This window comes from Rhinolophus sinicus, chromosome 8, assembly GCF_057876585.1.
Source record: "Rhinolophus sinicus isolate RSI-liver-muscle chromosome 8, RSI-T2T, whole genome shotgun sequence".
NCBI classification, from domain to species: Eukaryota; Metazoa; Chordata; class Mammalia; order Chiroptera; family Rhinolophidae; genus Rhinolophus; species Rhinolophus sinicus.
Window position 1 is genome coordinate 3,158,362 of NC_142508.1, and position 23,797 is coordinate 3,182,158.

Here is a 23,797-nt window from a genome sequence, read left to right on the forward strand (position 1 = left end):
CTACAGCACTGCCAGTACAGTACAGACTCGTGAAGAATTTCTCAAATTAAATGTAGTGAGTTATATGCTTAACTCCTCTGATTTTATATTAGGTGTGCAGTTATATGTTCCTTTTCTTTCTCCTTTTTAAGGATTAGGTGGAAGTGAAAAAAGCAGTGCGAGATTGCAACATGGAGAGGTGGAGGGTCTTAGAAGCAGTGTTCTTTAGAGGCAGGTTGTAAACTGGGACAAGTGCTTGTAACGCGCTTCATTGCATATGAAGATTCTTGGTCATCTTCAGTAGAGTAACTTCCATAGGAGCGGGAAGGAAGGGCGGCAGAGTCACGTGTTGACAGAGCGGGGTTGGGAAATTCCAAGAAGTTTGGGTAACTTGAAATCACTTCAGGTGAATGTTAAGTAACTCTTCAATTCTTACCTTGATTCATGTCTGAAAAATACTACTTTTATAAACTTGTGTGACCAGGTTGGGTAGGTATGGTAGACTTCAGAGAGAGAGGGGGGGGGAAAAGACCACCTCTTAATTAAAGTAATTCTAAAGCAGAAATGCTTTGCATTGACTTACATGTCCTTGAACAAGTTCTTTAACTTCTCAGCGGGGTTGGGGTGAGGTGTCCTTTTGCTTAAATGGAGCTACACGCAACAGCTCATTGCATAGGGTTGTTGTGAGGATCAGAGAGTTAATACACGCACAGCTTTTAGAGCAGTGCGTGGCCTACGTAAAGTGCTTAAGTAATAGCTAGTGTTGTGTGAAAGGTTTCAGTGTGGTCAGTGTTGACAGATGGCCTTAGCGTGGATCACATTCTCTTTTCCAACAAAGAAGCTTTTGTTTGTCCTAATTACATGAAAGACGTGCTGTTTTTCAATAAAATTTCATATTCCTTAATGGAACCTACTTTTCCTTTGAATAAAGGCAGAGATCTCTGTCCTTAATCTACCCTTGGAGTGAACCTGAGTGTCCTGAGCCAGGGGGTCCCACTCTGCCACTTAGTGGGGAGAGCCCTGACCTGGACGAAATCCTGAAACGTGCGCGCAGTCCGCTTCGGAGCTCTCCCCAGGAAGTGGCGATCGGGAGCTGTGTGCGCTGTCAGGTTGTAGCCGTCGGTCTACTGTAGGTGGGAGGACGTGCTGGTGAAGCGCTAGGTGGGCAGGGAGCTGCTCCGTGTGGGTGTCGTCAGCTTAGCCGTCTCCCATTCTCCCAAGTGAACCGGGTGGTAGCCGATTGCACAACTGTATTTCCATTTGTCTAGTTAGTTGGTGGTGTGGGTGTGACTCTCCTGGAGTTGTTCCGTGGTTTGTAGCAGTTATCAGACTGTGTATTTTCTTTAGAGTATGTCTCTCAATTGGGAGGGGCTTTTGAAGGTACACAACAGGTGTGTGTGTTTGTTTTTGCTGGAAAGCTTAGATAAGGACAGTAGATCACTGTCCTTGGGTTGCAGTTACGTGCTTGAGGAGTTACAGGGAAGCAAAATGTGGTTTTATGGCTCGCCTAATAATGCCTATTTAGAAAGAAGATAAGGTATTTGAAGCTTGTGAATACCGCCAAGTAATGAAAATTTGGGCAAAATCGGAAGGTATATAGTTTTTAACAATAACGATCTAATTGATAATGGTAGATGGAATATTGTTTGTTCCAAACTATTTTAGAGAAAGTGCCAATTTACAGATCATAGGTGGTGTTTTGTTTTAACAGAACAAGAGTGAAATAGAATAACACCTGTTTGTACGTTTTGAATGAAGAAGAGAAAGTATTTGATACAGCTTAATAGCGTTTACTGAGATGCATTGTTAATACATGCTGAATAGTTACTGCAGACCAGGCACATCACAGAGCACCTGTGTTTTATGGGCACGCAGGCATTGATTCTGCTTCTGATAAGATTCAAGCCCAGTGCTGTCACACGCTAAAACACACGCCATTTCCAGTGTCCTGTTGTGAAGTAATCAGCATTATAGCTGCCATGCTTCAAACTTTTATAAGCAGTCGCTCTTTAAGCAATATTTTACAGGATAATACTGATAAAATCCAGCTTTTCAATAGCGTTGCAAATTTTTATTTAGAAGTATTTCCGGAGCTTTTCTGTTATTTATGAACAACATGCAAACTGAATGGTCGCTTTCTTCTTTTCAGATGTTTTTTCCCGGATGCCGCTCATGAACGGCCTCATTGGACCCAGTTCTCATCTCCCACACAACTCGCTGCCTCCGGGGAGTGGGCTGGGCCCGTTGTCCGCCATAGCTCAGTCCCCTTATGCTGATGCCAGGTATTTACAGTCCTTCACTTCCTGCCGGAGCTTGAGTCATTCTTGTTACGTAAATGTTAGTCTGTTCACGATACTCGCGTACATTACATTTGTTGGCGATCTTTGCTAAAAATCATCAACATTTTAGGTATTTTGTAATGATAGGTTTTAATTAACTTGTACCTGATCATAGTATTGAGACAGTTATTTTATGTTTGTGAAGTCGAGTTGTTTATTATTTGCCAGGGATAAAAACCCAGCCTTTAATCCAATGGCCAGTGACCCTCACGGCTCGTGGGCAGCGTCAGCGCCCCCTGTGGAAGGGGAAAGTGACACACTGTCAAATGCCCAGAGAAGTGCGCTCAAGTGGGAGAAGGAGGAGGCCCTGGGGGAGATGGCGACAGTGGCACCAGTTCTCTACACCAACATTAACTTCCCCAACCTGAAGGAGGAGTTCCCTGGTAAGTCTTGGGTGTGTTACTCGCTCTGAATTCCCAGCCCTCCCGCATGTGTAGGGACGGTTGTTTCTGTTCTTTTTACGGTAATAGAAGGCGCGGGCATCATCACTGATTTTCGTCCAGTATGACTGTGCACAATGAAGATTCCCTAGAAATGCGGAAACATCTCACATTTTCTTATCCCAGGCCCTGTGCCCATTTGCATACTTCCCAAAATTTAATTTCAATGCATGAAATGATCAGTTTTCCAGCTCCTCGCCGTCTTAATATACGGAAATCAGTGTTGTGTTCTATGTGTAATGGCACAAAAGCTTTCCTAGAGCAGCATCTTACTATTTAATCGAAAGTATTAAGTTAGACTAAGACTCAGTTCTAAGTGTTCCCAGCAAAACTAACTCAGTCTTCCCTTCCCCCTGCTGTCCAGTCTGCTTGACAAACACAGATAATACAGTGCTACCCTTTTTGAAAATTCTGATTAACCAGAGGATGAAGCATTTGGATTAATAAAATGTCATTTATAGGCTGTATGTAAGCAAATGCTGGTTTGTTATCTTGAGTTCATGTTACAACATAAACCAGGATTGAAAAGGTCGTTCAGACTGTGTTGCAATAGTCTCCCAGCTGTCAGCACATAGCTCTGAAATTCCTAGAGCGGTAGCTAGAAGTGGCTTTTCTTCGGGATGACCCCTTGTTCTTTGGGGGCCTTTTTGGTTCAGCCTCCCTGTGGAGCTTGATTTGTTATGGAGAGAAATAAATGCTGCCTTTCCACCAGTGGAAACCAGCTGTTCAGTGCAGGACGTCAGTTAAAGCAATACATGTGCTCTTGGAGTTCTTTATACCGCACTTACTTACTGCTCATAGATGGGCACATCTCGTTACATTAAGTCACTTTGCGTCAGTGTAAATTGTCCGCAGAGCAGAGCTATAGTTTTGTTTTTTAAAAGTAATTTTCTATAATAATTTTACTATGTGATTCTGGAACCTGAATAAATACCATGCTTGGGCTGTGCATCTGTCATCTGATTTCCATTTTCAGTGGCTTTTTCTAAGCTTTTTTCTTTTTTTTTTTTAAATACGGACTAAATCATTTGTACATCTATCACTAACTGTTGATCTCATCCAAACTTCATGTTATATACTGTCCTGACGCTGGATTTCATAGAAATGGCTCGAAATCATTACTTTTCCATGTCTTTGTTGTGCACAGATGCTGGTGAGATGCTTGTTTATAACAAGGCTTGCTTCCTTTTGGTCAAATTGATGGACTTCTCTTGAGTACAGATATTTTACAAAATTTTTACCTTTGGTTCTGGTAGCCTCTTAACATGGTTGAGAGAATTTATTATCTTGGGCTTAAATTTATCTTGGCTGCTTAGCCCCTTTGATTTATAAACTCCCCAATTCTACAAGCTTGATCGTTAATAAGGCAACACTTCAGAAAACATTTGTTTGACTTACTCTGTGCCAGGAACTTGGTACTGTACAAGGAACTTAGTATAGTGCTACTCAGTTAGGAAGATCTGGCCAGAATGAGTTTACCTGGGAGCAGTTCACCAACCTTTTTACTATGACACGTCATCACTACGGGTCTGTAAATGTGTGTACTGTGTTCTTTGGTTGCAGACTGGACTACGAGAGTGAAGCAGATCGCTAAACTGTGGAGAAAAGCCAGCTCGCAGGAAAGAGCACCATATGTGGTATTTAAAGACCTCTTAGGCATTATCTTTCACTTATTTTTAGTTGGTGTCCTTTAATGTGTATCCGGCATCGCTTTCTCAGGTGCATTCATTTTATATGTAACTTTCCGCATGATGGATATGCTCACTGTCCTTTTTGTCCCAATTAGAGTTGACATTCAGCGTGTTGTATCTTCCAACACAATACCTGAGCCTTGGATTTTATCGTCTTAGGTTAACAAAAAGATTTTCCATTGCAGAAAACAAATGTTAATACTTGTACAACTAATGAACAGCTTTGTTTATATAGTGATTTCCTAACTCATTATGTCTTAATATAAAGAGTGACATTTTCATAAGCTAGTTAACAGAACCAGGACATTGAAGATTGAAATCAGTTATTTTAGGAGCATGTTTAATTCATTTCACTTCAAAATTGTTTTATCTCCTCAGAAGAGGATTAAATTTTGAGGCTGCATTCGTGTACCTTTGTTTCTTCCACACTAAGCTCTTTCTGTATTGGGTTCAGTAGAGATCGTCACACACCTCGAGAGACCTCTCTGGACACCTGCAAGGAGCTTTTGCCACATGCACTTCACCAGGAATTAATCAGGGTGTTTCGTTAGATTCACAGTTCTGACGATGAGTTGCTATTTCCCAAAGAACCAAAGTAGGGCTGTCAGTGGAATCTGAATCCTTGCGTTTGTTCTGAAGCACATTAAATTGGCATTATTGTTCTGAAAAGTATAAGCAGTTAATTTTCCAACTGGATCTTCAATGTACATTGTCAGTGGTGATAATGGTTCAGACAGAGCAAGATTTTTTTGATGTGTTAATGCTTTGTTTGTTTTCCTTTGACTATATATTTTGTAATGACAGGATTGAGGTGATTTTCTTGAACGTTAAACTTTGAATTCCAGATTTGGAGGATTGATTTGATACTTTCCCTTACTGTAAAATGAGAGAGAGGTGAAGTTTTCCGTTTTTGAAAGCTCTCTTAAGAAAGTTAGGATGGAAAATACTAGCTGACAGCTGGGTTCTCTAGGCTGATGAGATAGATGGTGACAGGCCTCACAGGAAGGAGAAGGTGGGCCGCTGTCCAGACCCTTTCACACGGGAGGCTGTAAGTTCCAAAGGGCTATATTTCAACTATTTAACCTGAGTTTTTCTTGCTTTTATATGATAGAGTTTCACATAGTTTTATTTTTATTTTTAGTCCGTGCTGACATTCATGAAGTTGTTTTCTCCTTTTTTCAAAGCAAAAAGCCCGAGACAACAGGGCTGCTCTGCGCATTAATAAAGTACAGATGTCACACGACGCCGGGAAGAGGCAGCAACAGGACAGCAGCGACCCCGGCTCACGCGTGGACTTGGAGCTTTTTAAAGACCCGTTGAAGCAGAGGGAATCGGAACACGAGCAGGAGTGGAAGTTTAGGCAGGTGCGTGTGTCATTCTTTTATTAATGGGCTTTTCTAAATCCCACTTTTGCCCATTGAGAAGAGAGCTATTGATGCCAGTCGTTCAGACTGTGTTCTTACTAGAATATAAAACTTGGATGGAAAACAGACTTGCCTTTCTCAGCCACATGTTTGTCAGTTTACTTGGGAAGTTTGTTGATAGTAGTAAAAAGAGTACTGTTCTAGGCACACGTCAGCCAGCCGGGGGTGAATCTGGTAGCTGAGAACAGAATTAGTCTGGTTCCGCAGCTTCTCTCCCCTCCCCCACGACAGTTCTATTTTCCCTTCACCATATCGTTGCCTTTTCTTCGTGGTTTCCACAGCAAATGCGCCAGAAGAGTAAGCAGCAGGCGAAGATCGAGGCCACGCAGAAGCTGGAGCAGGTGAAAAGCGAGCAGCAGCAGCAGCAACAGCAGCAGCAGCAGCAGGGCCTGCAGCCTGTGCCGCTGCCGTCGGGCGCCGAGCCCCCGGGCGGCGGCCTGCACAGCCCCGTGCCCCCGCAGCCCGGCAGCGGCAGCGTGTCTCCTGCACACTCATTCCATAAAGACCTGTTTACAAAGCCGCTCCCCAGCACCCCGGCGTCGGCCTCCACGGACGATGTGTTTGTAAGACCACAGGCTCCGCCGCCGCCAGCCCCGGCCCGGGTCTCCCTGCAGGAGGGTCTGTCCCCATCTCAGACCCCTCAGCCGCCTTCCCCACAGGTGTTTTCACCTGGGTCTTCTAACTCCCGACCTCCGTCTCCCATGGATCCTTACGCAAAAATGGTCGGTACCCCAAGACCACCTCCTGGGGGCCATAGTTTTGCCAGAAGAACTTCGGCCCTGGTGGAAGCCTGTGCCCCTTTGTCATCGGTCCCCAGGCTCACTCAAATGAGTGACGCCGTGGCCAGCAGGCCGTCCCCCGTCAGAGATTCATGTTCCTCCTCCACGCCACACAGCGACCCCTATGCAAAGCCTCCAGACACACCTCGGCCTGTGATGACAGAGCAGTTCCCCAAACCCTCGGGCCTACCCCGGTCTCCTGTAGTTTCGGAACAAACTGCAAAAGGTCCTCTAGCAGCTGCAACCAATGATCACTTCACTAAACCATCTCCTAGGGCAGATGTGTTTCACAGACAACGGATCCCTGACCCGTATGCACGGCCCTTGTTGACATCTGCTCCTCTTGATAGTGGTCCTGGACCTTTCAAAACTCCAATGCAGCCGCCTCCGTCCTCCCAGGATCCTTACGGGTCAGTGTCACAGGCACCAAGGCGATTGTCTGTTGACCCTTATGAAAGGCCTGCTTTGACACCAAGGCCTGTAGATAACTTTTCTCATAACCAGTCAAGCGATCCATATAGCCAGCCTCCCCTAACCCCACACCCGGCAATGAATGAACCCTTTGCCCATCCGTCAAGGGCGTTTCCCCAGCCTGGTACCGTCGCAAGGCCAGCATCTCAGGATCCGTACTCACAACCCCCAGGAACTCCACGGCCTGTTGTAGATTCTTATTCCCAACCCTCAGGAACATCTCGCTCCAATGCAGACCCTTACTCCCAGCCTCCTGGGACCCCCCGGCCACCCACGATTGAGCCGTATAGTCAGCAGCCACCCACCCCAAGGCCGCCCACGCAGGCAGACTTGTTCGTGGCATCGGCAGCGAGTCAGAGGCGAGCTGATGTGTATGCTCACCCTCCCGGCACACCGAGACCGGGCATTTCTGTTCCTTACTCTCAGCCACCAGCGACACCACGGCCAAGGATTTCAGAGGGTTTTACTCGGTCCTCAGTGACCAGACCCGTCCTCTTGCCAAACCAGGATCCTTTCCTGCAGGCAGCGCAGAATCGAGGAGCAGCTTTAGCTGGCCCTTTGGTGAGGCCACCTGATGGGTGTGCGCAGACACCGAGGCCCCCGGGACCGGGCCTTTCAGACACCTTTAGTCACGTCTCCCCTTCTGCTGCTCGCGATCCCTACGATCAGCCTCCGATGACTCCACGACCTCAGTCTGACGCTTTTGGAACAAGTGATGTCTCTGATCAGCCCCGGCCTGGATCTGCGGGGAGCCTTAGCGCCCCCTCCAACTCACCGATGGGTTCCCAAGGCCCAGCGTTTCCCAGTGTGTCCCAGCCCCCCGGGCCTGCGCCAGCGTCAGGGGTCACTGACACACAGAGCACTGTGAATATGACTCCTGCGGACACAGAGAAACTGAGACAGGTAAACATGTTGTGTGTCCTCAGGCTGTGAGCGTGTTGTTTGAGAAAGCGGTTCATTTCATCAAACTGAGTCATTTCTACACAGGTGTTAAAGTTTAACTTTTTGTCATACTGCAAAAAAAGAAAAATGAAATGGATAAAATTAACACCAATCTGCTTGGATTTATTCTGTGTCTGCTTTCAATATTTATGAATTTGTAGGGGAATTCTTAAATACGAAAGGTTTCATTTTTCTGATAGTTGTCTGGCAAGGACACGGACCTAAATCATCCATTTCTTTTTTATAAGCTATTGACTTGTTAGCTGTAAGTAGTGTTTCATCAAACTTGAAAACATTAAGATGTTTTACTGCTGAAGCCACATATCGGAAGCGCTAGGATTTAGCCACTAGTTATCAGAAATCCCAGTGATTTTTGGTTCTTTCCCTTCAGCGGCAGAAGTTACGGGAACTCATTCTGCAGCAGCAGCAACAGAAGAAGATGGCAGGTCGACAGGAGAAAGGGTCACAGGAGCCCCCAGCCGGGCCCCACCCTGGGCCCCACCCCGGGCCCCTGCACCACTGGCAGCCTGAGAGCATCAGCCAGGCCTTCGCTCGGCCCCCACCTCCCTATCCTGGGGGCATCAGGTCTCCTGTGGTCCCTCCCTTAGGACCTCGGTACTCTGTGTTCCCAAAGGATCCGCGCGGACCCTACACTCCTGACGGCATGGGGATGCGACCTCATGGATTCAGGTAATGCTTTCGGTTCCAGGTCAGATTTAAACGGCTGCTACTAGGGGAAGGGAATAGACCGATGAAGGTGCTCTCAGCCAAGCTGTTACTGCTGTTTCCTTGTTGACTCTTTGAGATATAAGCAGTTATTTTCATGGATGACAGGTCTTGAATTCTTTTAATAACTAATGACTCCGTTTGTTGTTAGGTATTGATTGTTAGTATTGTATTACAGCCACAATGACGTCGTTTTTCATACACTCAAACCTCTGACATGTAGCCACCATATTCAGTCAGAGCTTCCTGTGACATGATAAGTGGGTGTTCTCCTCTCCCCCAATTTTTTATTTTAGTTTACATTGTAAATGTCTGTGACAATTTCCAAATTGAAAGAATGTTGTCCTTTGGGAACTTTTCGTGATGAGATAGGTTGTTTTTCGTTTTTTCCGAAGTGAAGTGGCTAGTCGAAAGTTTTAAGTTATAACACCCCAGTTATATGAGGAGCTAGTTGTTTAAGACATGCTTTTTGTTTTATCAGACATATTTTTTACTCTAATGCCTATTTCCATGTTACATAGTCTAACTCTTACTTTCCTTTTTTACCCCCTCAGTTTTAATTTATGCCTGTCTATTTGATATTTATTTGTAAATTGCCTTTAGTTCTTTCTAGAACAAGGTGCAATATAAATAATAACAGCAGTTGTATAATTGATTCATTTGCTAAGTCTTTACAGATGAGGCCTGTCCTTCTTTCTCTCTTCCTACTTCCTGCCTTCGTTCTTCTCAAGCAAACAGATGAGTCTGTGTGGTCATCTGCCTCTGCCCATGGGCAGGCTACCAGGGCCCCCCAGCAGCTTCCTTACCTCTCCTCCCTTCACTCAAGCACCTCCCGCCCCATCAGCTTCCTCCATGTGGCCTCCCTAAACATAGAAAAAAGAAATGGACTCTCACTCAACTGCAGTAATATTATGCTGAGTTCTAAACAATCGATTCCATCTGCTTGGTGGCTGTTCCTTTGTCTTCATTTATGTTATCTGTTGAGCATATGTCTTTGGAGCTCAGGTTAGGTTCATTGCAAGGTACTTAGCAAAAATGTACTTGCGTGTAGATACTGAACAAGTACTTTCTTATCGTGGTCATTTTGTTTTTGCCTAAGTCGTCATCCTTTGTATGTGAGTTTAGACTAAAACTTGTACTTTCTCAACCTAACTCAAAATTCCACACAATATTTAGTATTAACTGTTGCCTTTTTTTTTCTTTCTTTCAGGTTTGCGTTTCCAGGAGGTAACCACGGCTCCCTGTCAGGTCAGGAGCGCTTCCTTGTACCTTCTCAGCAAATGCAGGCGTCTGCAGTTCCTCCGCAGCTGAGAAGATCCATGTCTGTTGATGTGCCCAGGCCGTTAAATAACTCACAAATGACCAGTCCAGTTGGACTGGCCCAGCATTTCCCACCGCAGGGTCTGCCCGTTCAGCAGCATAACATACTGGGCCAAGCATTTATTGAACTGAGGCATCGGGCCCCCGACGGAAGGCCCCGGCTGCCGTTCAGTGCTTCTCCTGGGAGTGTTATAGACGCACCGTCTCATGCAAGACATGGAAACTTCATTCCCCGGCCAGACTTTCCAGGCCCTAGACACACAGACCCCATGAGACGACCTTCGCAGGGTCTACCCAGTCAGCTGCCTGTGCACCCACATTTGGAACAGGTGCCGTCATCCCAGCCAGAGCAAGGTGATCCTCTCCACTCATCTGCTGTGGTCATGCGGTCCCTGAGTCATCCCTTAGGTGGTGAGTTTTCAGAGACCCCTTTGCCAACGTCTGCGCCCGCTGAAACACCGCCTGATAATGTGCAGGTGGCCACCCAGTCCTCTGATGGTCTCGAAGAGAAACTTGATTCTGATGACCCGTCCGTAAAGGAGCTAGACGTTAAAGACCTCGAGGGGGTTGAAGTCAAAGACTTGGACGATGAAGATCTTGAAAATTTAAATCTCGACGCAGAGGACGGCAAGGGGGACGAACTGGACACTTTAGGTAATTTGGAAGCAAATGATCCCAACCTGGATGACCTGCTGAGGTCGGGAGAATTTGACATCATTGCCTATACAGACCCCGAACTTGACCTAGGAGATAAGAAAAGCATGTTTAATGAGGAACTAGACCTCAATGTCCCGATTGATGACAAGTTAGATAACCAGTGTGTATCTGTTGAACCCAAAAAAAAGGAGCCAGAAGATAAGACTGTGGTTCCTTCTGATAAACATTCTCCATGGAAAAAATCCACTGATACCAGTGAGATAAAGACAGAAGTTCTGTCTCCAAATTCTAAAGGGGAAACCAAATGTGAAAGTGAGAAAAGTGATGAGGGTAAAGATAACGGTGACACTCCCTGCTCCCAGGCTTCTGCTCACACAGACGTAAATCAGGGAGCAAAGGCTCCCTCGCAGTCCTGTGGTCCAGATCTACTGGACAAAAGAACCAATGAAGAAAGTGCTGGCTCTAGCGCCAGTGGTCATGGACCTAGCCAGCTGCCTGCTGAGGACAGAGTGAACTCCTGTGGTGTAACTGGGTCAACTCCAGTTCTTTCCAGTTTACTTGCTAATGAAAAACCGGATAATTCAGACATGAGGCCATTGGGGTCTCCGCCATCCACTGTGCCAGCCTCACCATCTAGTCACGTGTCAAGTTTGCCTCCTCCCCTGATGACACCGCCTGGGCATGTTCTGGACAGTACCATGAATTCAAATGTGACAGTAGTCTCTAGAGTCAACCATGCTTTTCCTCAGGGTGTGCAGGTAAACCCAGGATTCATTCAGGGTCAGTCAGCAATGAGTCACGGTTTCGGGACCGGAAAACCTGCAAACCAGACTGTGCCTCTCACAAGTCAGCCTGGGACCAGCGGCCTGCCTGGACCCCACCAGCTAATGATCCCTCCAGCATTAGCCCAGCAAAGTAGAGAGAGACCCCTCCTTCTGGAAGAACAGCCCCTCCTTCTACAGGATCTTCTGGATCAAGAGAGGCAGGAGCAGCAACAGCAAAGGCAGATGCAGGCCATGATTCGTCAGCGGTCAGAGCCCTTCTTCCCAAACATCGGTAGGAAGCCCCTCCAGTTTCCGTAATGTTTGCCGTGGGCGTTAGGGTGCTAGGCAGGAGGCTTAGAGTCCATGTATGGCTGCTTGAGGACCAGAGCACCGCCGTCCTGTCTGTTCCTCCTTTGCTTTGAATGAAACCGGTTCAGAGTTATTAGATTCCTCCCAGGTAAATCGAGATTCAAAACTGAGTTTCAGACTTACTCAGTTCTGTTGTTTGCCCTGTTGTTTAACAGAAACAAGAGTCATCTTTTCTTTTTAGTTCGTTCCTAACCATTACTGCCATGTATTTTCAGAGGCATTGTAAGATGAATTTAAAAAAATTATAGAAATAAACGTATTGTCCATGTGTGTATGATAGATGGTTGGCAACTTGTTGCTACATAAAGCTCTTTAACTAATTTGAGCAAAGGAAAAAGAAAATCCCACAGAATAGCAATGCAGTAAAAATACCTGTCTCCGACAGTAAGAATTAGCAATCAAAGGAGACGTGTCTAAGGAATGCTTTCCTGTAAACAATAAAATTGACGTTTTTTCCTATATACATTACCGATTTCATCATATTGGTCCATTTCTTTTTCACTTAAATGCAAAGAGGTCTTTTCTCAGGAGCCTATCCCTGTTGCAAGGATAGGCCCTCAAGAAATTAACGTATTTTCCGCTAAAGAGTGATAACTACTGGAATTCCATAGTCTCAGAAATGAGTGCCAGTTTTCATTCGTGACGTTAACATTACTAAAGAAGCAGCTCTGATTAATATTGCTTTGCATTACTGCTATAATCCCCTTAAATTGGACAAGCTTCTTGTTTTGATTCTTGCTAAGGTAATAAAGTTTGCTTCAATTATGGGTCACTGAGATAGGATTAAATTCACGATAAGGTTCTTATCATCACATAATTCCTTGCCTCGTCCAGAAAATTCTAACAGTGATTATAAATTTTTTCTGAAGTGCTCGCTTCGGCAGCACATATACCAAAAATTTTTTGTGATGGTTACATTACCTCTTCGTGTAACCTGAGCCAAGTACTGTGAAATCCATAACTTGAAAATGTTTTCCTTCTTTAGATTTTGACGCAATTACAGATCCTATAATGAAAGCCAAAATGGTGGCCCTGAAAGGCATAAATAAAGTGATGGCACAAAACAACATGGGAATGCCACCGATGGTTATGAACAGGTAGGGGAAGCTGTTTCTCATTCTTACGCTGCAGCCGATGAAAGTGCATGAAATTATGACCAGTACCCAGAACGAATGTTTAGTAACTCAGAAACCTATGGTTCTAGGAATGAACAGTGTATGAATGTGTTATGATGTCAGCTGGCTGTGATCAAATGTAAAATGCTGTACAAATGTCAGGATTTGATTTCCATTACTTACAGGGGAAACATAATGAAACATAGAAAGATTTAGAAGATGGACTTGATTAATTAGGAAATCTGAAGTATTTTAAGTGGGTGTGCTTTTAAGTACCTGTCGAATAGTTAATGCTAACTAAAACTGCTTGGGACAGAGATACTTCATCCTACGTCCATAAAGATGAGAAGATAAGCAGGAAAGGAGAAACTGTTCTGTGTTGAGATGAGACGCTAGTTTATTTAAGCCTGTGAATATTTTTTCTATCAAAGGAACAAAGCAAAGAAAAAAAAATGGGACATTTCAGTAAAGCGACTGAGTGATTGAGGCATCTGTGAACTCAGCTCTCAAATAAATGCCCCTGAACTGAGTTTGAATCCGAAAAGAAAGGCAGGAGGACTAGGTGAGAGGACACTGGAAGTTAGTGGGTGGAGAGTTTGTAAGCCGTTTCACTGTTAGCAGAGAAATGGGCCTTCTGGAATAAAGAAGGATCTAAGAGTTTGACCAGACGAATTCCTGAAGCTAGAGTGTTTACGCCCCCTCAGGGATATTTGACACTCAGGGCGGTGACTTACGTTTTGCTCCTGGACCAGCATCGGAATGGTTGTAGTTGCAACGTTCCTAACGCAGGCCAGTCCCTCAGCCACGGACCTGCTGAATCAGTACCTGCAGGTGGCGCTGGTGTCCCCGTTCTCAGCGAGCACGTGCGTGGTCTGCACATGGCCATCCCACAGCCTCGGGCAGAGAGTGGGCTAGCGCCCCACCTTCGCTGCTTAGCCCAGCGAAGAACTCTGTGAAAAGGAATGTGGGTGATTGTGGAACCCAGTACAAACGCTCCGTGAATTTAAGATCAACGTGATACTAAAGATCAATTGGGAATCCTTAAAGGCATAGATCGTTTTCGTTTGTTGAAATGGGGAAGAAGCCTCCTTTAGATCAAAGTAGCGGTAGTAGTTTCTAATGATTTTCATTGTTGCACACTATCAACAATGTTTCTCGATCACAGGGGTTTTAACTTTTATATCGTGAACCTTTTTGACACTCAGTGAAGCTTTTGAATTTCTTCTCAAAGCATTTTATATGCAAAACCAAAACCATAGTATTATACCATAAATCAGTTACATTTGAAACATAGTTATTTGAATTTAAACATTATGCTACATGTGCTTTTTAATGCATTAACAAATTGAGCAATAAGTCTGATAACTACCGTAATTTCAAGGTAATGGTGAACCTAAATGGTATACGTCAGGTGCCTGAAACAGCTCCTGTTGTGAGAAGAGCGTGAGCTGTGTGGGTGACAGAGTCAGGGCACTGTGGGAACAGGTAGTTTGCTGTCAAAATAGAAGAAAATGCAGGTAGCCCTTAGTTTAAAAGGTGGGCCTTAGAATGAGAACCGCTGCTCTTTCAGCATCGTATCTGCACGAGTTAGAGATACACTGACCTTTCAGCCACGTATCAGGCACATTGTCTGCTCTTCTGCTGAGAACTTTGAAGAAGTGGGGGTGACAGTCTCTCTCAGGGGTGTGATATGTTGGCTGAGGGAGATAGACAGTGAGCGATGATTGGATTAGGAGATCATTCCAGACCAGGCAGGGGTTGTTAAGGTGAATCAAACAACTGATTAAAAAAATAAAAAAAGTGTATGTGCTGAATTCTAATAGTGCCTAAATACTAATGTACATTGTTTGATACGTAACTTGGAAATTGTGCTGTACGTATATCTAATTCCGTTGAAGCATTTGGTAACTCTAGAGGAAGTGTTTTCATTATAGCAGTGATGTTTCTGGGAAGTTTTTATAGCTCTCATTAGAATAACTAACATTTTACCAAATATTTTTAAGCATACGGACTTTTTCTTGGTTCATGACCAATTTTCGATTTGCTTTAACATTAGAAACAGAAACGTACAAAAATACATGACATTTCTTAACTGAAATGCATCTTTAGTTTTAAAATCCAGGATATTTGGATTTTATGTGCTAAAACTATGTCTTCATTATATTTTTTAATCCAGAAGACTTGAATTAATTTTATTCTAAGGCATAGTGAGGAGTAGAACCGAGAGTGAGACCTCGAGTCGCCTTGCTGGCATCTTGCAGCCCCGCCGGGCATTGTGGGCAAAGTTTCTCCATGTCTCTGAACCTTCCTCATCAGAAGTAAAGTGAGAGCAGTAGGAGCCTGTCCGTCCGCACTTCCCGGAGGTGTGGAGTGAGGGTTAATAGAGTCGGTGCACAGAAAGGGGCGCGAGGGAAGGATTTAGGTGAGAAGGAATTGCCATTGCTCTTTCTTCCCTGCAGGAGAAGGTTGTTAAGCGCTTAGAGTAACGTGAGCCGAAATGCTCCCTGTTTGACACGTGCCCTTCCTTTCCCAGGTTCTCCTTCATGAGCCCGCCGGTGACCGGGACGCCGCCTGGCGAGGGCCAGAACCTCCTGCCCCAGGCAGTTCCTCAGGTACCGCTGCTCCTGACGAGTCCCCCGAGAACCAAGCTCCCGTTTCTAACCACACGTCCTCTTAGAGAAGGGCGTAGAAGCCTGAGAACGCTGCCAGAATGTATTACCAGCCGGCTCAGCAGAAATAAACAGCTTTTGTTACTTTTTGAGGGAAAGACAAATGAAGGTTAAAAAACTGACAGTGATTTCTGAAAAGGACCTATATACTTAAGGGTAGACAGTCACTTGGAGGGAATCCAAATGCGCTTAGGTGTTTGGTTTTGCTTTTCATTACTTTCAACTCCACAAAGACAGTTTCATGTCCTGCATTTCGGAATTAAGCCACTAGGTTTAAAATGTAAGATTGGTAAAAACAGAAAATAATGATTATGATCGTTCTGTTTGGCTATAGTCATGTTCTGCTATTTGTTCCTTGGAATAATTTAGTTTTCTGAATACTCACTATTCATAGTGATCAGCTCTAAATATATATATTTAAATATTTAGTGTTAGCCAGTGTCCGGGAAAGTAGAATTGTTCATTTTATACAGTGTTTTTTCTTCATTGATCCCCACCCCCAAGTATCTGCCTGCGTAAAAAAGAGAAAGCTACCTACTACATGTCTTTCTGGAATTTTCATTTTTGCCCTGCCAGTTGTGCTTTAGGTTTAGTACGCTGGTAATTTTATTCTTTTTATTATTAAGAGAAAAATACCATGTCATACAGTGGGAAAAGCATAGGCTTCGTAGCTGAGTTTTTTTTAAAAAAATCTCAATTCCACTGTGAATTTACTGTGCAAATTTGGGCAAGTGCTCTAACTTCGGGTTTTCGGATCTGTCAAATGTTACACCACCTGCTTGGTGTAGTATAAGGATTACATGTCTTAAGGTCTGGCTGCCAGTTTCATTTGTAATTGTTACCTTGTATACAGCTCGCGTCTAACTGAACTTGTAACAACTGAGTAAATGTTTTTATAAAGTTAAAATGTATCAGATTGTTGCCAAGAAACTGGGATTAATAACTATTCAGTCACTCTGGGAGAAACAAGACATTTAACTAGTATTTTAAATTAGTGTATGTTTCATTGTTTGTACATGTTAGACGTTGGTTCTTGTTTATAGATAACTTTGTGTTATGGCGCAGAACTTCGTAAATCCAGAACCCATGCTTATGTCTTAATTGCAGAAGAAACCACGTAGAGTTCATCAAAAGTGGGGTTTTATGTGGATCACTAGCAAAGTATTGACAAGATTTGATTTGCCCTCTATTATATTTCTAATGAATAATCCCTCACCTCAAACATAATTGTTTTTCACCTGAAATCTAAAAAATATAACAATTCAGAGATAGTTTAAACTTTTCAGCAATTAGGTTGTCACCACTCAACTCATTCCCTTTTTTATAAAAGGGAGAACTTTAAACATGTCTTAGGAAATTAAAGGGTTTTTCTCCTCCCATTTCTTTCTCTTTCTTTTTAAAAAGTTTTTTCCCCTTTAACTGAAATGTGGAATAAACCTATTTGTAAATTTTACTTATTTTAGGATGGCAGTATAACACATCAGATTTCTAGGCCTAATCCTCCAAATTTTGGTCCAGGCTTTGTCAGTAAGTATAAATCTAATAAGTTACATGTTCTGTGGGGATTGCTTGTTTGCACTATATTTGTTTTCTTCTAAACTTGGAGTTAGTGTAGGTGTGTTAAATTTTAAGTCTCAGTGCCCTCATCTTTTCTGAAACCTTATTAGGCGTCTTTTCCTCAAGGGATGTATTTTCATTGCTTTTTGTTCTCTGCATGAAGAATTATAGAGATAAATATTTTAATACAGAAAAATCATCTTCCCCATTCTCTTCAATATTGTTGCTATTTTTTTTTAATAGGTTGGGCACTTTACAATCTGTAGAATTAAACAACTTCTTGCTCTAATGACTGTCTGCCTAAGTGAAAAGGACCCTGAATGGGAACAATGTAGGGAATATGCTTAGAAATCAGTTGGGCTAGCAGCGTGGTGTGAGGTCAGGGATGAAGGATGGATACCAGCGAGTCCTTTCTAGTTGTCTCCAGGGGTCCCGAGTGGTTCAGGATAGTGTTTCAAGTCCTCCCCAAACTGAACCTTTCTGAAATCTTCAGACTGTTTAGCTAACTATTTTTTCACCATTATTTTTCATTTTGCTCACCTCTGCTCTCCTGGTTCCAGAAACCAGAAAGGCTTTCCTTGCGGTAGGTCTCATTCTACCAGAAGCAGAACTTCTGAAATCTTGTGAAAAAGCCTGTTCTTGAAAAATGCCCTGCAAATTTACTAGACTAGATTTCACGTTCATATATGTACTGGAACTTCTGGGTTTAGGAACAAACCCAAAGTCCAATCTTTTGAAATTACCCCTGCATTAATTATTATCATAATTTGAACCCATATTTGCATTGAAAGCAAGTAAACTGCTGTAACCAACTGGCTTTTTCTGGCTTTATTGTGCCCATTGGCTTTGGGTGCATTCTTACTGTATGATAATATTCTGTTACCATTGATGTAATTTTCCAGCTAATGTCCTTCTGGGAATTGTATTGATTCATTTCTTTGTCGTATAGTGAGTCGTAAAGGTATATTCTGAATTTCACTACCGTAAGATGACTTTTTTTTTTTAACCTGGCATCAGTGAAGTAAAGTGCCCTTAAAGAATAAAGAAGGAATGTTGGTACAAGGTGAAGAGAGAGAACTATTTGGGGAGATATTGATGACAGTCATAAAAGTGATTATTCCCTACCTTTGCTTATTTATTGAAGCATATATGTTAACAGAATTCATAAAAATCACCAGTGTTTTTAACGTAGGAATTTCCTTTACTATAAAACCTAGACTTTATATTGACCCTTTCTAAAACATTCTAGGTTCCCTCGCTCTCAGTTTAGGACATTTTTTCACTATTAACAAAATAAGGAAAACTTTATAAAGTTAGGAAAATTTGCATGGGAAATGATACCTAATCCATGCCCTGGACCTTAATAGGATGTGTCTTACTTTGTTTTTTCAAAATCTGTGAATTAATAAAATACACATATAACAATATATAGTTTGGCTTGTGGGTTAGAAAATTTGATAGTGCGGTAGATGAAAGCATTCCACTTGATAAAAGTCTCCTGCTTTTCAAAGATTGCATTTGTAGTATTGATAAGTATGAACTTAACCCGTGTCCTAAAAACATGCATTCTTTGGTTTTCTTAAATATTTTTCTAAAATCTCCTACTTTAGAATTACATTATGGTCTAATATTTAGTATTGTGTTTTCAAAATACCTATTACAAGGTTATATGAAACTGCGATTCTGAACAAAATGGATGTGTGTAACTTTTCTGTTGTTGGACTCTAGAAAATTAACACAGATGAATTTTTCATTTTTCCCTCAGATGACTCACAACGGAAGCAGTATGAAGAGTGGCTGCAGGAGACCCAGCAGCTTCTTCAGATGCAGCAGAAATACCTCGAAGAACAAATTGGTGCCCACAGGAAGTCCAAGAAGGCCCTGTCGGCCAAACAGCGCACCGCCAAGAAAGCGGGCCGTGAGTTTCCCGAGGAGGACGCGGAGCAGCTGAAGCACGTCACGGAGCAGCAGAGCATGGTGCAGAGGCAGCTGGAGCAGGTACGGCGGGCGGGCAGGCGGCTGTCCGTGAGCACAAGGTCGCGGAGCGTGTGGATGCGTGTTCAAGAGCACACGAAAGTACACAAGTGACACGGCAGCTCTGAGCCTCTCACCAACTGAAGAAATTGCCCCAGTGCTTTCCTGAGAGCAGTGGTCACACAGCTCAGACTAAAACAATTAATTCTCATAGTCCTGACCTAGAAGAGCTAGTTTCAGGCTCTGGCAGGAAACCTGGTACAGCAGGGGACAGTCGGGGACTCTACCTGCCCTGAGAGATGGGTCCTCGGCTCCCTGAGGACACGGCTCCCGGGTTCAGGTGGGAACCAGAGTCGGGGGCCAGAGCAGCCTTTGTTCATTTGCAGTTGACATTTTCTTGATAATCGCCTTGGGTCCCCTGGTTTGTAGTGCAGTTTCAGGTGCAGCATTTGAATCATTCTGGCAGTACTTTTTCGTAGGATGTTACTAACATTTTTGCTCAGTATTTTGGTACATCTTACGTGAAGTCCTCATTCCTGAAAAACAAAACCATTGTGCTGTTATCTGCCATTAGAAACCAGTTGTTTCTCAGAATGCTCATACTGAAATAATTAAAAAGAAGTAAAACTTAAGTTGTTTATTTAAAATCTGAAACAATGAGCATTCAAAATGGGTAAGAACCCACTGCTAGGTATTTGCCCAAGTGAATCAAAGCTTCGGTTCACACCCAAGCCTGCATCTGAATGCTTGCAGCAGCTCTGCTCACAGTCACAGCAGTGGAACCACCCCACGTATCCTTCAGGGGTGAATGGGTGGACAAAGGGTGGCATATCCACGCCGCCGTGAAAAAGGAGGCGCTGTCAATGTGTAACGTGGATATAGCTCGAGAGCGTTATGCGGAGTGAGAGAAACTGATCCCCAAAGGTTATGTACTAATTCAGTGTGTGTAACAGTCTCGAAATGACAAAGCTATAAAGTTGGGCAATAGTGTGGTGGTTTCCAGGTCTAAGGGGTGGGGGGAGGAGGGTTGACGCCAAAGGGCTTACAGTACAGCGGGATCTTCTGGGGTGACAGAACTCTACTGTCTTGATTGTGGTGATGGCTGCAGCATGGCCTCTCAGTGTTCAAGTTCATAGAATTGTACACCCAAAGAGTCAGTTTTGTTTCTAATTGTGTAGTTTAATTTTTTAAAAATAAGATGGTAATCTACATGTTAATAGTAGAGAAAGGAGGAGCTCAGAGTAGATTGACTCAGTGACAATCGGACTGCTTTGTGCGGACAGCACTGCACACACATCTGCACACATGGTCTTAGTCAGCCGTCTCCAGCACCACCGCTGACGCGCGGCACCTGGTGCGTCGGCACAGACGTGGGTGTTCGCGCCGGCTGGTTACTGACTAGGGATTTTCACCCAGATGTCTCATCTCCAAGCTGTAGCTGCCACAGTCATGTACCAGCCGTAAGGTGGTTACAACCCTTGTTATTCAAAGCTCGGACTATTCCAGAATGAGAGGTTTCTTTTCTCTTTAAATTTACCTTCTGGATTCATGTTTATTGCAAGTAAATATTCTTTTAAGGATGGGTATTGTAAAGTAATTTTAGCATTTTCTTTGCCTTTGGTGTATTTCTGTAAGTTCTTTACGATGAGCTTTTGCATATCCATGGATCGAATCCTGTTTAGAAGCCAATACTATACTTGGAAAATGGGACACATCCTCTTACTGTATCGCTGCTGACAATCCAGTGTAATCGCATAAAGATACAAGCAGCTGACAGTGGTGTTTTCAAAGGTCTTTTTAAATGTCCAGGGAAAGACATGGACGACCCCGTTCTAGTCTCCATACTCCATTCTCGGTGCTTCGTGTATGTTCATACTGCTTCACCAGCCCTACGGTCATTCCTCAGTTCTAGCCAGGAAACTGGTCAGGAAAGACAAGAAAGTAAGACAGAAGGTATACAGCTAGTGGAGGGCAGACCAGAACCCTAATGTCCACAGTATATGGTCTGCCAGGGAAACTGAAGAAAATAAGTTGAAAAACCATTAGAGCTTCTGGGTTCCGCTTACTAGTATAATTTACATCCCAGAGGGGATGCTTTTGAAGGCCGCGTCCAGCATCCTGTACCCCCTCCCCTGAAGCCCCTGAAGGGATGTGGGGTGCTCCCAGGACACGGGTCACGTCTGCATTGAGCGTGGCCTGCAGCATCTTGCTCTTTGGGGCATGAAGGGTTTTGGAATGAATTAACCCACACAAGTCAGGACCCTACTAGAAACTAGCTCTGTATGTATTTCAGAAATTATAACTTGGGTCTGTTAGCGGTTGAACTCAGAGTTTCACTAATCTAGTCTTTCTGGTTGGGGGAGGGTGTGGTATCCATGCTCAGAATTCATCTTAACATGTTGCATCTTTTTGTATATTTAAGAATGAAATCTTAACATGTTTACATTTGAGTTAAATTGCACAGTTATTCTAACCTTACGTATTAATGGAACTGCTAAGATGTCACAATTAGCTGATTCCTGTGTAGCCTTTGCTTATTGTTTTATCTTACCTTTGATGTGTAATTTAGTTTGACTTTCACAGTGAGATTTTCTTACTTTTTATTTCAGAAAAATGTAGTTTGAGTTTGTTTTTGGTATTTCATATGTAAAGAAGTTTTACAGGTGACTTTACAAACATCCTGTTGTTAAAAATATTGGTAGTCTCTAGATAATGCTTACCAGTCCAAGTTCCTGTGATTTTATCCATTGCCCAAGCAAAATACGTGTGTCTCTGTAAGATCCGCCTTCCGTGTAAGCGCCCGGTGTGCCCCTGAGCCAGTGTTGCCGCTTGATACCTGCAGTTGGATGTACGCGTAAATGAGGGCGCTTTCATTGGTCGTTGCAGATCCGGAAGCAGCAGAAGGAGCATGCCGAGCTGATTGAGGACTACCGCATCAAGCAGCAGCAGTGCGCCAGGGCCCCCCCTGCCGGGCTGCCGGGCGTCCAGCCCCAGCCTCCCCTCGTTCCTGGCGCCCCCGCCCCCGCCATGGGCCAGCCCAGCTTCCCCATGGTGCCACCGCAGCTGCAGCCGCACGCGCCCGTCCTGCCTGGCCATACCAGCCCCGCCCGCATGCCCAGCTTGCCCGGCTGGCAGGCTCCCGCCGCTGCTGCTCACCTCCCCCTCAGTGCGCCGAGGATCCCGCCTCCAGCTGCCCAGCTACCGATAAAAACTTGCGCACCAGCCCCGGGGCCGGTGTCAAATGCGAGTGGCCAGAGTGGACCGCCTCCACGGGTGGAATTTGATGACAATAACCCCTTCAGCGAAAGTTTTCAGGAACGGGAACGGAAGGAGCGTTTACGAGAACAGCAGGAAAGGCAGCGAGTCCAGCTCATGCAGGAAGTGGACAGACAGAGGGCTTTGCAGCAGAGGATGGAGAGGGAGCAGCACGGCCTGCTGGGCTCGGAGCCCAGTGGCAGGCTTCCATTCTACAGCCCTGATCTGCCTTGTGATTTCATGCAGCCCCCAAGAGCCCTGCCGCAGTCGCCACAGCACCAGCAGCAGGTGGGCCCAGCCCTACAGCAGCAGAGCGTGCAGCAGGGACCTGTGAACTCGCCCCCTCCCCACGCTTTCCTGCCAGCCAGCGAGCGCAGGCAGGGTGGCCCCCCCTCATTTGTTCCTGACTCACTAGCAGTCCCCAGTGGCAGCCCGAGTTTCCATTCTGCTAAGCAGGTACATGGAGGCCTGTCTGCGGCCAGCTTTACTCAGGCCCCAGCAAGGCCTCCTTTTACACCTGTTCTACCTGCAGCGGCTCCAGGAGCCAGCAGCAGTGTCCCATGTGCCCAAGACCCCACTGTCACCCACGGACAAAGTTATCCCGGCTCGGCCCAGTCTCTTATTCAGCTGTATTCTGATATAATCCCAGAAGAAAAAGGGAAAAAGAAAAGAACACGAAAGAAGAAGAAAGATGAAGATACGGAATCCACGAAGGCACCGTCCACTCCTCACTCAGACATAACTGCCCCTCCGACTCCAAGTGTCTCAGAAACTACCTCCACTCCCCCAGGGCACACGCCTGGCGAGCTGCCCCAGCAGGCAGAGCCCGAGTCGGGGGAACCGGCCGCTCCCAGCTCAGCCACAGCCCAGCTGTGCACAGAACTAGAAAACAGACTGCCGGGCACTGAGTTCTCGCAAGGAGTTGCTCCCCAACAGACTCCGACCCGAGCAGAGGTGGACCAGCTGCCCTCAGAGACCCCTGCCACGGCCGACGAGGCCCAGCTGGAGACGGCCGGGCCCGAGCAGTGCCCAGGCCAAGAGGCACCTACGTTAGAGGGACACACGGGGAACGAGGCTGCAGGAGAGGCCGCGGCAGGTCCCGTGTCCGCGGGGCCAAGTCCCCCCCGTCCCGCTGGGGCCCCTGCTGCCAAAGGAGACTCTGGCAACGAACTTCTGAAGCATCTGCTGAAAAACAAGAAGGCAGCTGCCCTTTTAACCCAGAAACCGGAAGGTGCTTTGGGTTCAGAAGGCGACTGGACAAAAGACGGCAAAGCTGCCGAGCGGCAGCCCCCCACTGAAGGACTGGTGAGTATGACTCATGAAACC

At 45.0% G+C, this 23,797-nt stretch overlaps 1 protein-coding gene across 21 annotated transcripts in view; it reads left to right on the top strand.

The window, feature by feature from the left end:
• The window catches only part of KMT2C (lysine methyltransferase 2C), a 222,825-nt gene that overhangs the window by 175,398 nt on the left and 23,630 nt on the right, over window positions 1-23,797 (top strand). For all 21 annotated transcript variants that reach the window (XM_088799766.1, XM_088799771.1, XM_088799770.1 and 18 more), the window contains 12 exons: window positions 2,129-2,261; window positions 2,487-2,701; window positions 4,322-4,395; window positions 5,634-5,813; window positions 6,155-8,026; window positions 8,457-8,755; window positions 10,002-11,824; window positions 12,887-12,998; window positions 15,550-15,628; window positions 17,149-17,212; window positions 19,008-19,240; window positions 22,103-23,776. In XM_088799766.1, coding sequence (XP_088655892.1) covers window positions 2,129-2,261; window positions 2,487-2,701; window positions 4,322-4,395; window positions 5,634-5,813; window positions 6,155-8,026; window positions 8,457-8,755; window positions 10,002-11,824; window positions 12,887-12,998; window positions 15,550-15,628; window positions 17,149-17,212; window positions 19,008-19,240; window positions 22,103-23,776 — 6,758 coding nt within the window. The remainder of the gene's footprint in view (window positions 1-2,128; window positions 2,262-2,486; window positions 2,702-4,321; window positions 4,396-5,633; window positions 5,814-6,154; window positions 8,027-8,456; window positions 8,756-10,001; window positions 11,825-12,886; window positions 12,999-15,549; window positions 15,629-17,148; window positions 17,213-19,007; window positions 19,241-22,102; window positions 23,777-23,797) is intronic.